The sequence below is a fragment of the Rissa tridactyla genome, chromosome 15 (genome assembly GCF_028500815.1).
Source record: "Rissa tridactyla isolate bRisTri1 chromosome 15, bRisTri1.patW.cur.20221130, whole genome shotgun sequence".
Classification (NCBI taxonomy): Eukaryota; Metazoa; Chordata; class Aves; order Charadriiformes; family Laridae; genus Rissa; species Rissa tridactyla.
Window position 1 is genome coordinate 7268498 of NC_071480.1, and position 17146 is coordinate 7285643.

General features: G+C 45.0%; 1 protein-coding gene across 1 annotated transcript in view; it reads left to right on the top strand.

Annotated features, from left to right (window-relative positions):
- The window catches only part of UBE2O (ubiquitin conjugating enzyme E2 O), a 66863-nt gene that overhangs the window by 29527 nt on the left and 20190 nt on the right, over positions 1–17146 (top strand). The window contains exons 2-7 of the mRNA XM_054221412.1: positions 6076–6135; positions 11333–11443; positions 12392–12489; positions 14009–14072; positions 15787–15930; positions 16588–16697. Of these exons, the coding sequence (XP_054077387.1) occupies positions 6076–6135; positions 11333–11443; positions 12392–12489; positions 14009–14072; positions 15787–15930; positions 16588–16697 (587 nt within the window). The remainder of the gene's footprint in view (positions 1–6075; positions 6136–11332; positions 11444–12391; positions 12490–14008; positions 14073–15786; positions 15931–16587; positions 16698–17146) is intronic.

The window sequence follows — 17146 nt, forward strand, 5'->3', positions numbered from 1 at the left end:
AGCCTGCTGCCAGCTGTCCTTCCTCCTGTCCCACCTCCATGAACATCGTCCCACAGCCACCCCTGTGCAGAGGCTGCTGTTGAGCGACTCCACCTTACAGCTGGACACCGTTTTGTCTTCTCTTAGTGCCGAGGACTAGAGCTGGAAGTGGGTCTGGAGCTGCTTCATGTGAGAAGGAAGTTTCCCCTTAACCTCCAGTAAGAGACCTGCAGTGGTCCCAGTCACAAACCAGTGTCATCTGGTGTAGGTTTCTGAATCACACCTTTACCATAGGAGAAAAGGACCTAATTGCTTTCAGGTTTAGAAACCAGGCACGGAAATATGGTGCACCATGTCCTGCTTCACGTGAACTTCAGGTGTTGAGAGGTCAGGTCACTCAAAAGACCTCTGAGGAGCACGGCTGTCAGCTGAATGAAGCAAGGTTGTATCTTTTCACAGCATTGGGCACTTTGATTTAGCTTTACTTGATTATGGAGCATTCTCTGAGTGCGTCTGGGGTTTGGAGAGCTCTGCGGTGCCTTGTTGCCTGTTGCTGCAGTAGACTGCCTTCCCTACGGTTTGCTCTTAACCCGTGGTTTTTCTTTTTCCTCTGAGCATTGATGCTACAAGTTTCCATGACAACTTCCAAGCTAACACATAGGTGCTCTCTCTCCAAAAACACTAACGTGGGAAGCGTAGGACACTGGCAGTCGGAGTTGATGACCTGGAGGGATGTCCCAGGGAGGGGATTAATTTTAACTCCAGAACAGATTCAGCCAGTTGACTTGCCAGGAGCACTCCCCAGTGCAGTTTAAAACAGTCGTAATATGTGTGAGAATAAAATCCTAACTGTTAAACTTGGACAGAAATCAGATATCTAGTTCATCTCTCCTCCGTCACAGCATTTGTCCATTGGCACAGGAGAGACAAAAGTGTGACATGTTTTCCATGTATAATACCTCGGCTTGACTAAAAAGGAGACCACAGCGTGGTAATAGATCCAAAAGGCATTATTCATTATTTTTCCCTCACTCTTTCTTAGTGCTGCTGAGAGAGCTCACCATCCCTATTACAAGACAGGCTTTATAAAATTGCAAGTAATTTTTTTCTTTTACTTTTTGTTTGCAAATGTAGGAGGAGAGCCTGGGAACAGTGGTTTAAATGAGACCAGTTACACAAGAAGCATAAGGAATATGCAGAGATGTGGAGAAATAGCCCAGAATGAATAGTGGTAGCAGGTCTGTGCAGGTCAAAGCCCTCGTGGTGGTGACCACTGCTAGCCAAGTCCTTGCTTAAATGGCAGAAGCAACTTCCATAATAGGTAGTTCATTTCTGAACTATCTTATCCACTTGTAGTTGGATAAACATCTCAACCATCATATAGCGGTTCAGGTAAATGCGTAGAGCTTCGTCTCCGGCATTATGCTTTCCTCATTTTTTTTTTTTCAGTGCCTTGTATTCCCATTTTTATAAGCAGCTACCAAGGGAGGGTGGGTGTGTGCCTGATGCTTTTTCTCCTCCATCCTTCCTTATGTGCTTATTCCCAGAGCTCTTGTTTGGGAAGATAAAATCTGGAATGTGTCTGGGATAGAAACTGATGTTCTCACCACCACAGTGATTGCGTTGGAGGTAGAGGCTGTGGGATCATACTGGCACCCTTGAGCAAATCTTATTCTTTATTGGTCAGACATTGCAGTTGGGACAGCACTGACTGAGTGTGAACTTTAGCAGTTTAAGTTGTCATTGGCAAGCTTTATGCGGGATCAGGCGTCATTTCCATAGCCAGGGTGCACTCTGTGTTGCTGGGTAGCTGAGCAGAAATGCCGTTGTAAAACCATGGCTGATCCAGCTGAAAGGTGTGCTCCCAAGTCCACGTGTCACTGGGTGTTGATAAATGAAGGAACTATGATCTGAAGTTCAGCCTTGGGCAATGATGAGTCAGAGTGGCAAGGTCTCCTGTCCTTCCTGGTGTCCAGGCGTGGGCTGAACCTGCAAGGTCCACTGAGCAGTCAGCTTCTCTGGAAGCTGGTAAGGAGCCTGTGCAAAAGGTGCATCCTGTCGTCTTTGAGGCTGAAAAACCAATGACCGCAAGTAAATGCGTTCTGCCTTTAAAACTATGGTTCCCTTCTGTGTTTAAGCTTGTCCCCCAGCTTCTGTTTTTGGGTTGTTCGGTGCAGGGGACACTTCGTAATTGTCTCCTGGGTCAACATTACCAACTTGGAGTAAAGTGGCGAAACAGAATGCTGCTATTTGCAGGCAGAATTACCTTCTTTTATTTCTCCTAAAGTAAAATATCAGGACTCCTGCCCCACACAGAAGAGAGACAGTACGGGAATAGGAAAGGACAAGGAGCTCTAGAAGTAAGTGTGTATGTATTGTCTTTTCCCCTTTGTTGGATAAAACACTGGGGGGATGACACTGGCAGCTGGAGACTGTGGTTTTGTCCACTGTTGCGTACCAATAATGTTACAAGCAAACCCAAGCAGGTAATTAGTGAATTTAAGCTCTGCTTTTAAATATGTAGATAGTGACCAGGGATTTATGTCCCTACTGAGTACTTGCAGTACTGGTTTTGTTTGGATACACACCAACCGGGGCTAGTTATCCCTATATTAATCTCAGCAACTCCTCTGTTATTTGTCACTAAACTTCAGAAGTGGTTGCTACTTATTTACCTGCCACAATACTTGGCACTAGTGGCTGGTCCAGATCATCAAAACTCATTGCTCTGGTTTTGATCTCTTGTCAGAAGGTAGCTGTTGGAGAGGAAAACTTGCCTTGCGTCTTCCATTCATTTTATGGGGTTTAACGGTTAAACCCAGCGAAGTTACAGTGTGAGTTTAACCCACCCTGCCCAAGGATGCTTATGCTTAGCTTCTGGAGCATTTGCTAAAGCGAGAATCCAATTTACTGTCACAGACACAGCTCCCAACCTTTGCAGTTAAAAAAGCATACAAAGATTTTACTTCAGATGACAAGTTTGTGATAAGAACTTAGGCAAATGGTTTGAAGCAAATGAGTTAAAGCTCAGCAGCTAGACAGGAATATCTTTCCATCTCTCCTTATCTGCCCAGTTTCAGGTGAGAGCTGTGATGGCTACCTTGTTTTGTGGGAGGTGAGGGGACTCAGCTGAGAAGGGGAACATGCTCCTGTTGGTGCTTGTTCTCTATGCAAAAAATCAGAATTCTGTATCCCTCCTGCTGTGTTGGTATGAGAGCATCATCAGACCTGGTGAAGTATCAGATGTTCTCCGAGTTGCAGCTGGTGCCTTTTGACTAGTAGATCTGATGTGGAGCTCAGGCATTGATTCAGTGCTGAGCACTGAGAGCATCTAAATAGCAGAGGAAATAAATTGGGTGCCAGAGCTATTCTATCTCTTCTTTTTGCAGTCGGTGCAGTAACCAACGTAACTGACTGCTGGTGGGTGGGTGTTGGTCATCCCTTTTTGCCTGGGTTAAATGTGCGTGCAGTGATGAGTGTCTTTGGTTTGCCTTACTTAATATACATAAATGTGAATTTATTTTTTAAAAAGGCAACTCAAAGCACGCCTTGCGTTTGAGGTGTTTGGAGGGCGTTGAGCCCAGCTTGGCATACAGGAGTGCAGGACTGGCTGAGAGCATCTCCGGGAAACTGGTATTTCTCATTCTTGGGGCTATTATGAAGACGCATCACTGGAATATAAAACTAGTCATGTTAATACTGACTTTCATAGAGCTAAATATAACAACTGAGCTGTAAGTACCTATTTTAAAAGTGCTTCTCCGGTATTGAGTTCCCTCGCTGCTGAGTGAGGGGGTTGGCCTTCAGCTGACGATCACGTCGGAGGAATGAGCTGTCATGTGTTCTCAACAGCCATTCTGGATTCCTCTGGTCGGGTTTCTTCTGGGTTTTGACAGTCTTTTGTGTGATGACAGACCTGCTACGTATTTATTGTTGATGCTGGCATTCTGCCTACTACTTAGCTTGCTTATCCTAGCAACTGAGGCAGGTGTGTCTGGCACACGAAGCTGAAAATAGTTGGGCTGCCTTTAAAAATCAAGAGATGTCATAATAGGTTAAATGTAGTCCCCCTGCGGAGAAAGTTTTATGCCTTGCTTTGGGAAGAATTTGTGTGATTATATCCTTCAGGAAGGATCCCAAAATGGGAAAGCTGCTCATTTACAACTTTTTATGATTTGCCAGAGTTGACTAACACACAAATACTGCTGCTGCCAGGTAGCATTGGATCATCTTGTAAGTCTGAGTTCTTCAGATACTGTTTAATACAGACCAGAGAGGTATGGCTCAATGATATGTTGAAACATAATGCATCAATTTAAGCACCATGTGTTGGAGAATAAATTGCCCTAATGCATGTTGAAATGAAAGTATCGTTGTATATTTGGAGCTCTGCAGCAAGAGAACTCCAGTTGAAATACCCAAACAGCTGCTCGCGTGTGAGTGCTTACTGGAATGTGAATGTTGCTGCCTGGATGTTAAGGGGCTATCTATACAGTACTTATTTTAACAAATAATTTTAGAAAGCTGTATAAAAATTGATGTCTATCTACGTACCCTGGTGGGATGTGGGAGGCAATGAAAACACTTCCACAATCTGGAAATGGGCTGTGGGAGGCTTCAGGTTTCCTATTCTGGTGGAGTTCTGACTCCAGAAGTTGGGTGTAAAAGCCTAGCTGGCTGGTGCTCTTCCTCTCTTACTGAAACACGCCATCAAGAAGGCAATAAATACTCAGGTACTTTGGTTTGATTCCGGATCCTGTCCTTGGACTATAGATTTATGTCTAATTTAGTAAAGCAGGCTGTAAGCCAGGGTATGGATTAGGATGAAATGCTGACAAAGCACAGTGGGTTTTTGGGCTGGGGATCAACAAGGAAAAGCACCGAATGCAGCGTTGTTGGAGTCATGGATTCTGAAAGTGAGATGTGAAAAAATGCTGTCCCTGATACTGCGTTCACATGTCATTGGTGTATTTGCAGGGCTCAGAATGATGTACCAGTGCAAATGTGTTCTCGACCGCTGAAATGCATATGAGGCTTCTCCCTGTTCAGCAGAAGGGAACCTGAACTGAGTTCCTGTGAGGCTGAGCAAGCCTGAAATTAGAGTTCAGTCTTGTGGCCTCCCTGTTAGTGTGCTTAGGACATTAGCCCTCCTGTAGCATCTCAACTGCACTTTGTAGTTTTGAGCTTGTTGATAACACTAACTGAAATAGCCTGCAAGTAGTCTTGAGATCACTGAAACAGCTTGATGAAGGACCACTTTTGGAAGGACATCACTTGGTTAACTGACCAGTAGTCACTGGAGATTCGTCAAGTGATACTCCTCTTACCACTAATGACTCCTGGTGCCCCACAACTCTGCGTGAACTAATGTAGAATATGCAATGATGGTCCAGCCGCATGTGTTGTTGCCAGCCCTAGCTCTTTGCCAGCAAGTTCTTTAGCAGGAGCTGGAGTACGAGCAGTGTTTTGACTTTATCCATGCTCTTAACGATGTTTTGTGTTGCCTGCATGGACCTGGGGGCTGATAAGTGCAGTGACAGCCATTTCTTTTCCTTTTTTTCCAAGGCAGGTGCTTGCTGCAGTGAATTTAATACCAACTCCCCTGCCAGCTAAGACTTCTCAGTGTACAGTACCTTGCTTAAAATGGTCCAGGCCAACCAGGATTTCCACAGATATCTGGGCGTATCTTGAGTGACAGGCATGCAGGATGAGACACAGAACTGTGGTGCTTCTTCCTGTGCCTTCTGTCTTCTCTGGTACATAGACGGGCTGTGGGGAGGAGGTGATGCGTGATGCAGGCAGAGGAAGAGGAGAGGGAGACTTGAAGTGATGAACGAGTCAGAATGTCTGCACCCTTTTTTGATGTGTCTGTCGTGGACGGATCGGCCGGTTGCTCCATTTTGGATCTGTCAACTGGATTTTGCGAACGTGACAAGGGGGTTAACTCTGTGTATGGAAGTGCCTCAGCATGCTCTGCTGAAAACTGTCTCAGTCCAGAGGATTGGGATACTGTGCATTTGTATTTGTCGTGTTATTTCTGACTAAGTATCATCTGGGGTCACTAAATTCAGTGTCTCTCTCTCTCTCCCCCCTTAGCTGAAGCTCGAAGATCGTTCTGTGGTCCCTCGAGATGTGGTCAGACATATGAGCTCCAGCGTAAGTGCTTTTTTCTTTGTCCTTTTTTGATTGTGATACTGCTGCATGGATTTATAAGACTTGCCAGATTGCCTGAATGGAACTGAACGGTAATGCTTTGAGGGTGTTCTATTTTTAGTGTGTTTGATAGACCTCGCTGCATCCTTTGAAAATGAAATGCTGATAAGGCTGCCTCTCCACTGTTGCATATCTGCAAAGGTCTCCTGAGCAAGCGAGCCTGATAATGTCAGGTACTGAGACAAGAGGCTCGTCTGTCCTGTCATCCTTTAAGTTTTAAATCAATCCATTCTGAGATGTGGGGAGCATGGACCTGAACCTAACAGGGAGGCTGGAGTGGAAACAGATCACACTGCTGCTGTGTGCTTTTTGGTGTGCTGTGATAGAGAATTTGGAGGAAGTATTTTCAGGGAGACCTCTCAATCTGCAGTGAGACCCATCTTATCCAATTTCTCACAGAAATACAGCAAATCCCAGCACTGCTGAAGCATCCGACACAGCTAGGTCGGCAGAAAGCAAGCTGGTTTTTAATCAGCAGCCAATAATCATTACCTTTACTCTTCCCGGATGCTATTTTAAGTCCTCATCATTCTATTCTAATTATACAGCATTTGTTGCTTATCAGAGATGTGTGGATTTGGGGTTTTTTTGTAGGAAATACCGGGAATGTTATTCAGTATCAATGATCAGATGAGATGTGGTCTCTTCAGGAGCATAGCTAGGCTGGCAATTTCTTGCTGTAGCTTACACCTCACCTATAACCCCGAGCCATATGGCCTGCCATGTGCACGCCTGTATCTTCTCTTGACTTGCTTCCAGCAATGTGGCTACCAAGGTTGTGGTGAAGCCGGCAGCTGGCCATTAACTGCTGCAGTTGCACCACATGGTGTGCAGCCTGGTGCAGGGATGGGGAGGGCTCATCTCTGACCTTGGTGTTTCGGTTTTGTTTTTTTTTTTTTTTTTAAATAAAGCTTTTTTCCAATTGCGGGGGGGGGGGGAAGGCAAAGTAAACCCACCCCTTTTTTCACAGAATGTTCCAAAGAGGAAAAAAGGGAGGAAAAACTTGAAGGGTGATTTGAAAAATGCTGAAACAAAATATTTCCATAAGAAATGTACTTGTTGTTTGGATTGGAAATCTGGAGTCAACATATCTTACTAAAACTGCAGTTCTACAAAAGTCTTTCAATCCAAAACAAAGAACAGCTAGCAAATTGAATTATCAGCTGTTCACGCCATTGTACCTGGCACAGCTGGACTCTAGTGTATCCTCCTTGTTCAGAGGGATGCTTTGAGTCCTGCCTCTCAACTGTTTGTTCTCCAGTGCTTCTTAAAGTCATTTTTAGTTTTCAGGACAGCAAGGTGTTCTCCTCTTGGCAAGCATGGATGTGCTGCTTTTGTTTGCAATTTCCATACTCTTCTGAGCAGAAATTGGCTTCTCTGGCTTGCTGCACGTGTATCAGTAGATATATTACCCAGCAGTTGGTTTGCTTCCTTGTTTATTATCTGTTTGCATGTTTAAACACTGGCTTTCGCTTGACCATTTGTACTAGTGGCTGGTAACTTCTTTTTTTTGAATTGATTTTTTGGTGAGGGTATAACTCAATTTCTTCCCTCTATTCAAAAGCATAGCAAATCTGAAGATGACTTATATACTTCACCTTACCCTCAAGTATGTTTTGAATGTCAATGGTAAATGGAAGAATAAACCGCTTCTATCCCAAAGCACACCTTCGCTTGCTAATCAGATATATTCCAAAAATTGCAAGAGCATTTAGAATAGAAAATCTGCAAGTGTCAGCCTGCCAAATTCAGGATGTGGGATGGTTGCCCTGCACCAGTTGGCCTGGCAAATGCACAATGTGGAACTTATTCTGTATTCACCACACTCTCTTAGGGCTCACTTTTAACCTTGAGCGGGAAGGACTCGAAATCCTCTGTTCCTCAAGAGAAGAGAGCTGACTCAAATTCATGTGCTTCTCATCAAGCACCGAGTGTGGGGAAAGACTGCTTCAGGGGGTAATGCATAAAATGAGATCATTTTCTCTGAATGCAGTTGGGCCTGTAAGTCTATTCCAGCTGGATGAGAAGTGGTGAGAGTGGCAGAGTTCATTTTCCCAGGTGATATGCTCATTTGGGGGAAAGATTAGAAGTAGGTCTGTAATCTCCGGCACCTGGATTTTGTTGCTTCAAAGGGCACTGGGCTATGTTGTCCCTTTTAAATAAAGGAGTAAGAGGGGGGTGCTGTAAAGATCCCCTTATTAGAAAAGAGAGCATTGAGGGAAAGAGTAGAGGGATGGGAGGCAGAAGATATGGAAGTGAAGCCGATGCTTGCTGAGCTGCCGTTCCCTCAGGTGGGAGTTTGCTGGTCCGCCTTAAAGCTTTGTCTCTGGGGAAGGAAAAGAGCCACTTCTCCATCCATTTACTGCTTAAACATTCAGTATCTCTAGTGTGGCACATGCTGTCAGGGTGCCAGAAGCAGCAGGAAGAAAGTCTAGGGAGTGTGCTTAATTCTGGTGTGAGTGGGGTTTGAACCCAGTAACTCTTCCAATGAAGATCAGTCACCTCCCGTTTCCAGTTCTGCTGTTGGGGTTGATGGAAATTGATTTTTTTGTAACAGAACTGTGAAATGTCAGCTCATTTCATTTGGCTCCTCCTTTAATGGGGACATCTAATGAACAGGCCGGGACGGCTGTATTCGAGCAGGCTGGTGCGGAGCCGTGCTCCGGCTGTCGACCTGCCCTGGAAGACGAAGAGGCAAGTTGGCGGCTTCTCGCTGCGGGACTGCATTACTGAGCAAATCCCATGGAGTGATTCAGCAGAACCCCTCAGCCTGCAAATCTGCCTCCCCTGTTGCCAGCTAATGTTTCGTGTGACAGCGAGATAAATAAACTCATAATAAACAAGGTTCTGTGGCAGGTGAGGGAGGAGAGCTGTGACTCAACAACCCTGTAGCTTCTGGGGCTGCTCACAATGTTGATCTTTGCTTTCTTAAATATAATAGCACTCTGTGCTCACTCACGCATTCTGCAGTTGGAAGGAGAATCAAACCTGGTGCTCTTGCCCATGGCACCCTACTGTGCTGGATGGGAGACAAGCTTGTAGGGTGGTGAAGGCACCTTCTCCATGGGGAAACTGTCACCTGGAGAATGGGCAAGAGGGTGTTGGTGTTATGTCAGTTGTTGCAGTCCTGGGTTTGTTACCTGTTATTCTTTCACCATCAATAAAAGAGGGGGTTTAGGCCCAGAGACAAGATGATCCACAGAAGCCGCAGGTGTTGGATTGTATCATGTCTCAGAGCTGCTGTCATGTTGGCTATTGATAAAAGAACAATTAATTCTGAAATGCTCAGTGTAGGGCAAGGAATTTGCTTCTTGAGGTTTTTTTTTTTGTTCTGTTGACTAAGCAATCTAAAACACAGGGCCTGAACTGCAAAGCATGGGCAGAGGATGGACTGGGCATACTTAATTTAGCTTAATCTGGAGGAAAAGCAAGGTAGGTGGCTGTGCTGTAGCCTGCAGAAGCTGTGGGTTTGTTGAGCAGGTGCCATTTCTGAGCAAGCCTTGCTCATCTGACAGCTTGAATTGTGCTGGCAGCAGCTGTTGTGAATCCGGTGATCCGGCATAGTTCTGGCAAACCCTTTTCAGGTGAGTTATGGTACAGCTCTGCTGGGCTCTTTCTTGGCAGCCCGTGCAGGCTGTGAGCTACGCTGGGCTTAGCTGCTGTCTGTCGTGATGGAGCTGTAGCTGGGAAAGGCTCCTGTTGCTTCCCAGCCTTTCTAGAAAGAAATGGGAGTGATGTGGAGCCGCTGGAGGGAGTGAGCCCCTATTGCCTTGGGCTCTGCCAGCCTGGCTCTCCCAGTCCTCCTGGCCATGCTGGAGTGGCAGGACCCACTCTCCTCATCGCCACCTCCTTGGGGGCTGAGGAGCACAGGGTTTGTGTGATGTGAGGAAGACTATTTGCAGGACGCAGGTGGAAGGCAAGCTCTGCCAAATGGGCTGAGCAGTCTGCCCAGGAATTATCCTGGACTGTGGGTGTCTGTAGGGTGTCTTTGCTCTGCTACCAGTCCCCAAGATGAGACTGGATGAGTTGAGCACCACTGAACTCCTGAACTCCCTGCCCAGGGCTCTGAGTGAAAGCCTTGAATAAATATTTAATGTGGTCAAAAGAACAGCATGTTTATAAGTGGACTGAGCAAACAAATCCACTTCTCACAGGGTATATGCCCTTCGAGTGTTACGCTCAAGTCCTGTTGGAGCAGAGACCTTGATGTTTGAGATAAGGACAGCTTCAGAAGTTGCTGATACCAGGGCATTTGTCATGCTGGCCCTCAGTCAACTTTTATAATGGACTTGTGGTCTTTAATAAATAAGAGTATCGATTGTCCCAGCTGTCAGGAGGCCAGGGCAGCTGCCATGTTTGACAGTGTTTGGGTTAGCAGCCCTTCCTTGCAGGCCTCCACCATATGTGTGAGCAACGTGCATATTGTGTGCTCCCTGCCAAACTATCCCCAGAAGGCTCTTGACAGCATGCGTTATTTTCTTGGGGACAAAAAAGAATAAAACTTTGCTTAAAAAGTGAGGGAGGTAATGACAACCATCTCGTAATTGGACCAACTGCAAATTATCTGGCTTGAAACCTTGAAATCTGACTAAAGGTGCCAGATTTTTTTTTTTTAGTATGGCAGCAAATGAAGAACATCTATAATGTCCTGCAAAATCAAGCTTTACATGAGAAGTCACAGATAGCTTTAAAGAATTTTTCTTTTGTTCTGTGGTTGATGATCTACCCCTTTCTGCTGACTCAGGGCAGTACCTGCAGGATGGTCCTGTGGAGTTGCAGAGATCTGCTCAGTTGAATAGACCAAGGAGCCACCCAGATTTTAAAGCCAGTAAATACTAATCACCTGATGTAGTGTGGTCTTATCTGACCAGATGCAGGAGTGTCTGGGCTGCTGCTTTAGCAGCCATTAAAACTTTAACTGGGAAGAAAAGATTGCAGGTCTTTAATAGTGATCTCGCCGTCTGAGTTGTCTTAGGGTCATGTGAAATGCCCCTTCAGAACGAGGACCTGGAGGGTAAGAGGGGGTTTAGTCCTGAAAGTTTACTTGTCTCTGCACTTTTGATCTGTACACAGAGCACGTGTGTGTGTATGTAGGGCCTTTCCCAGGTGATAAACCCTTTTTCCTCTTTTGCATTTTCAGGACAGCCAGTGTGGAACTGTAATTGATGTCAACATAGAGTGCGCTGTGAAGCTGGTAGGAACCAACTGCATCCTCTACCCTGTCAACAGCAAAGACCTGCAACATATCTGGGTAAGAACACAGACAAAATACACGTGGGAGCCAGGGCTCGGTGGTTTGAGGGGATGCTGCTGTGTTTCAAGTAACACATGCAAGGGAAGCATCCACATTGTACGAGATGCATCTGCGGTTTATTTTAAACTTACTGCAAGCATCCTCCCTGGAATGAGATGATGCAGTATCGCCTCATCTCCCCATCTGTTCTGTGTTTCTGATCACATTGCTGAGACCAAATTGACTTGGAGGGGCCAGGTTGACATTAAATTGTGTGAGAATTTCTGCATTGAGATGGGCTGGTGTGACAACCTGATTGGGACAGCCCTGTGGCAGTGGCACGGAGCTTTAGAGCTGCAATATCGGTACTGCTTAAACAGGCTATTAAAATGAGTTGAGCTGAGCATCTTTCTGTTGAGCTGGAACAGTCTGAAGCATACCTGGTTCTCCCTCTTGAGTGGGTGGGTGATTTCCAGAGACTGGGCAGGGTAGGATTTCATCATTCTTTTTTCTCTGAGGAAAAGATTATTACAGAGTGAAGAGCCAAGTGTGTCACAAACTTTCTCAAGAAACGGCCTGTGGAAAGGTGGTGGGATACCAGCTTCTTCGTGGTGGAAAATTAATCTCAGTGATAAAAATTAATTGTTAATATTAACTGAATGCGAGTATGCTGCTACTTGGCAGAGCACCTCTTGAACAGAACAGGACACTTGAATTAAGTTTTAAGATCCAAGGGAAACCACCCCAGAGAAAACCTGAGCTGTTTAACTGGAGAATCCAGGCAATGTGCTGACTGTCAAGCAAACTCTTCAATGTGCCTTAATTCCTGTTTACAGGAATTTCTGCAGTTGCTGTCCTAAATCCCTTTGAGATTGCTATCTAGTCTGCATTGTGTGAGAACCTCTTTGATGTCTCAGAGTACAAGGGTTAATATTTATATGGTTTTGTTTCCTGTTTTCTTCATAGCCTTTCATGTATGGTGACTACATAGCCTATGACTGCTGGCTGGGCAAGGTCTATGATTTGAAGAATCAGGTCATCCTCAAGCTCTCCAATGGAGCCAGGTACTTTCTGTTGAGGGCTGTTCCTCTTGGGTTTCATGATCCTGATCTGTTTTAAGAGAACTAGGATCAGGCTGGGCTTCTCATTTGCACTAAGAAGTTTATCTGCTTGTGTTAACTTTATATGTAGAGTAAGAATACGTCTTTCTCTGAAAACGTTGAGATTCATTGGTCACTCTCTGGAAAAGCTGTTGTCTGAAAGGTGACAGTTTTTTTTTCAATCTCAGCAGATCATTGCACCAGACCTGAAGCACGCTGGGCTTTAAACTGCACAGCTGCCCTGGAAAAATGGCATTAAAGATGGATCGCATATTCCAGACCTTTTCTCAGTAGGAGAGCATAACTTCACTGAGATGCAGGGAATGAGGGTTCTTACCTTAAAAAAAAAAAAAAAAAAAAAAAAAAGCCCTGTGAAAGTGAAGAAACCTGCAGGCTAGTGGTTGTTATCAAAGACAAAAAAGCAGCCCAAAATTGAACAGCTTCGCTTTCTCATTGTTATTTGCAACTATATTAGGAACGTATTTTTTCAAGGAAGACATAATCCAAAGTTGTACCTCTGGAGAGATTTAACCAGAGATATTGAAAGAAATATCTGGTTAACTTACTTTGTAGTTCTGCAAACCCAGCAGAAGGATCTGAATTCTGTTCCTTGTGCGTGTCAGACAGTTACTTGTGAACTAAACCCCTCTGAATTCACCGTGTTCACTCTGTTACTGAGACCTGGCTTGTCCAACAAACTTTTATTATTGATGCACAGGAAGGAAGGAACCAGCAAAGGGCCAAGAGGCTTGTGGGCCTGGCAGCTGGGGAATAACCCATCTGTCTTGTAAATTGAGTGTTGACACTGATGTTTAAAAAAAAAAAATAAAACTAACCCACAACCCCGCAGCTAGCTCTGAGTCTAAGAGAAGTCAGTAATGTGAGAGCTAGAACAGATGATTGGCGGATGTGTCTGAGATTTCAGTTGTTTTGGCTTCCGGTTAACCCAGGCTGGACGGCTCTTGCGCATATGTTAAAACTGGGAGGAAAAAATAGCTACATTTCTCTAACGCCTGCAGTTACTGGTGTAATTCGAAACCTTCCTTGGTTTCTGTTACCAGCTCATGCATAGCTATGTAAAATGAGGTAACTGTTTTCAAAATCTCTTCCTAATGAATCATTTGAAATCCCACCAGAACTCGCTCTGGAAATGAAGCTCTTACTGAAGCAAGTATACTAAATTGCCGTTGGGTTCCGGTGTCAGTGTGAATAACAAATGGGACTTTGCAGCAGACAAATCTTGTCCAGCATCCTGCAGATTACTTAATTATTTCTTTTTTACCTGCTGAAGGGAACCTTTAAATACCAGGCAGCACTTTTATAGCTTGTCTATAACCAGTTTTGCTGTGGATCGTAAAGGCTCAGTGAGCTACCGCTGGGTGTGTGGACAGACCCGCTTAGGCAGTGGCAGTTAGTTTGGTGCTGTTTGCTTTTGAGACGGATGGCTCTGGAAATGTGACCATGTCTCTTGTCTGTTTTCCAGGTGTTCTATGAGCACAGAAGATGGAGCCAAGCTGTATGACGTTTGTCCTCACGTCAGTGACTCGGTGAGCTTCTGGTTCTCCTGAGAGTCTTTTTGATCAACTTCACGTTGTAAGCTTTTTCAGCAGGAGGGAGGGGGAAGGCAAAACCATGGGCACTTATTAATCGTAAAAATTAAACGATGCATCACAGCTGAAAAACACTTCACTAGATCTTCACTTGAAGTAAGTGTAACAGGATATAGCTTAAAGGTGATGTTAGTAATGAGCAGGTTTTGAGGAGGTATTACAATTAGTATATCCAGCTGCTTTCTTTGCAAACAACTTGCATAACATGCAGTCAGATGGCTGATGTTAAGTTCACTCTCTGCTCATTACATCCGTACATGCTTGAAAAGGCTCTTATTCCATTTAGTGCTTTCAAAATTGTTCCCCTTCTGGAAAAGGGCATGTTGTTTAAAAGGTGTTCTGCTACAAGCACATTTCCAGACAATGTAAAATACTGTTTCTCTTGCAGTTGTAATCCATCGCATTCTCTGAATGGAGACCTGCCACAATACTGGCATTTTCCAAATCATGTGGTGGGGAAGGTTTTTCTAGCTTTTGGGTAAAACATAGTTCCCTGTGTGATGATGGGATCTAACTTCTCACCTTCAAAGGCTGAGGACAGCTCGCTTGTTACTCCAGCGGTATTGGCAGTTGACTGAGAATGGCATGCAATTCTTAGGAACTAGCGATGCAGTCAGCTCTTATCCTTCCCAGCCTTCAAAGCAAAGGTCCGTTTGATCTAAAACTGCACTTCAGTTAAAATTTGCTGCCTATTTCTTGAAGAGTAAATGGAATATCAGTTTAATAGGATGTGCTGCTCTGGTTTTCTTCTTCTCCAGTGTCTTAGTCTCTGCCACTTTGGTTGTGCAATGTGTTTTCTGCTTGCTAAATGGATGCTGTAGCAGAATCCAGCTTCTGGGTGCCCTGTTCTGAGATACCTTGTTTTGAGTCAGGCTGCCTTTAAAGTGTACGTAGTCCTCTGGGGACTTGTGGTTTGGTTTGAAACATGAGTTGTCTCCAGTGTTACTCTTGATCCCGTACTCAGAATTGCTGTGTTAGATACTTACCTGACTTAGGTCTTGTTGCACTGCTCTTATCCTTTCTGACAAATTAGAAGACTCAATACAGTTTTGTGCTCAGTATTTTATCTACCCTAAACTGCTCTGTCCGCCCCCACACTTTGAATCTTCAACTCATCAAGTCACTCTAAATATCAGTGTGAAAGAGCTCTAGGGCAGCAATTGTTGTGTTTACTGTCCTGTTTTCTTTTCAAAGAACTGTCATTAACTAATCCACTTAAGACAGAAATAATACTTAGAAGCTTAATTTGACAAGCAGAGGAGTGAAGGTAGGAATCCTCTGGCTCTGAAAGCTGTAGGTGCTTGAATTAGAGCATGGAAAAGAGCTGGGTGTCCTTGCCCTGGACTCAGCCCACCTTGGCTACCTTATTACTGAGAACACTTGTGTGGAAATCCACATTTTTTGTTTCTTCCAGGTACCTTTGCTTCTCTCCCACTAAGTCGTAGTTGCCATACATGTGTGCCAGTGGGTTGCTATAGGAACTGCTGGGCTGTCTTCAGGAGAGGAATGAGCTTTGAGATGGGTGACTTGTGGACTTTTCCTGTATGGTTAATCGTACTGATCATGAATGAGAGAAGAGAAATGCTGGAATCTTAAATCTTAAGAGCAAGAATCCTTTATGCTGTCTTTTTCTCCTCCCTTTCCCCCACAGGGTCTCTTCTTTGATGATTCATATGGCTTTTATCCTGGGCAAGTCCTCATCGGGCCTTCTAAAGTCTTCTCCAGTGTGCAGTGGCTCTCGGGTGTGAAGCCTGTTCTGAGCACAAAGAGCAAGTTCAGGGTGGTGGTGGAAGAGGTAAGGACTGACAAGCTGACACACGGCTACCTTTTTCACAGCGCAGTCCCTGGCTGGCGTTTTGGAGCAGAGTCAGCTTGCCATGGTAACCTTCCAAGAGCAAATGCACGGTGGCTGTGGTGTTCTGAAGCGACAAAGTTCTCATTGCGGACTGACAGGACTTTTGAGCGTGGTTTGGCTTTTCCTCCCAGGGGTGCCTGCTAGCACCCTGTAAGGTGATGGTGTGCCAATACACTTGGAGGCCAGCACTGCTGATCGTTAGGGTAATAGAAGCACCTCTTCTATTGAAACTTAATGTTGCACGCTATCCAAAAAGGGAGAAAAGGTGCTGACTCTTTGGTGAAAGAGGGAACAGCTTCAAGTCCATTACCATGTCTCTTTGTGACATTGGACCGCTGATTTGTGCATCCTAGAGCTTCCTTCCCAAGCCCAGATGTCATCTTTCTTGAAGTTAAAAACTGTAGAAGCTCTTGGTGTTACCAAGAGCAATGCTATGGGAGCACTGTAGTGGTCCTGAATGTGGTGAAACTGCATTTGGCAATCTTAAATGATAAAAGCAGGTTTGCTGCTTTCCTGTGTGTAAATGTTCAGATCCTAGACACTGGTCTAGGAAAGCCTCTGAGAAATTAAATTGCCTACTCTCTCTTTACATTGTAGGTACAGGTGGTAGAACTAAAGGTTACTTGGATCACTAAAAGCTTCTGTCCTGGAGGTACTGACAGTGTGAGCCCTCCTCCCTCAGTAATCAGCCAGGAGAAACTGTCCAGGTGAGATCAGTTGAAAACCCCTTTTTACTCCCAGCACCCTGCACAGACTATGGGTGACATGCCTACCAACTGAGCAGACACAATGCTGCTGCTGCTGTTTCCAGTGGGTTTTGTGCCTTGCATGCCTGTATATTCCAAATTAGTTTAGCAGATGCTTGAGTTGACAAGTGCATAGAGGAAAGCGGTGTCTGGCAACAGCTCACTTCTTCCCTTGTCCTTCCACTTGTGTCTGGAGCAGGCTGCATCTCTTAACTGTGCGTGTGCAGTAGGCAGCGAAGGTGTCCTGCTCTGGACCCAGGCTGGTGCGGAGGGAGCATCTGGTGCCCTCTGCCGGCTGCAGTTGCAAAAATGGGCTGGACCAAACTGAAAGAAAAGTCAGATGAGTAATAATAGCACAATGCGGTCTGGTTCCTGCCTGGAGTTCTTTAGCTGGAAGAGAGCAGCTCATG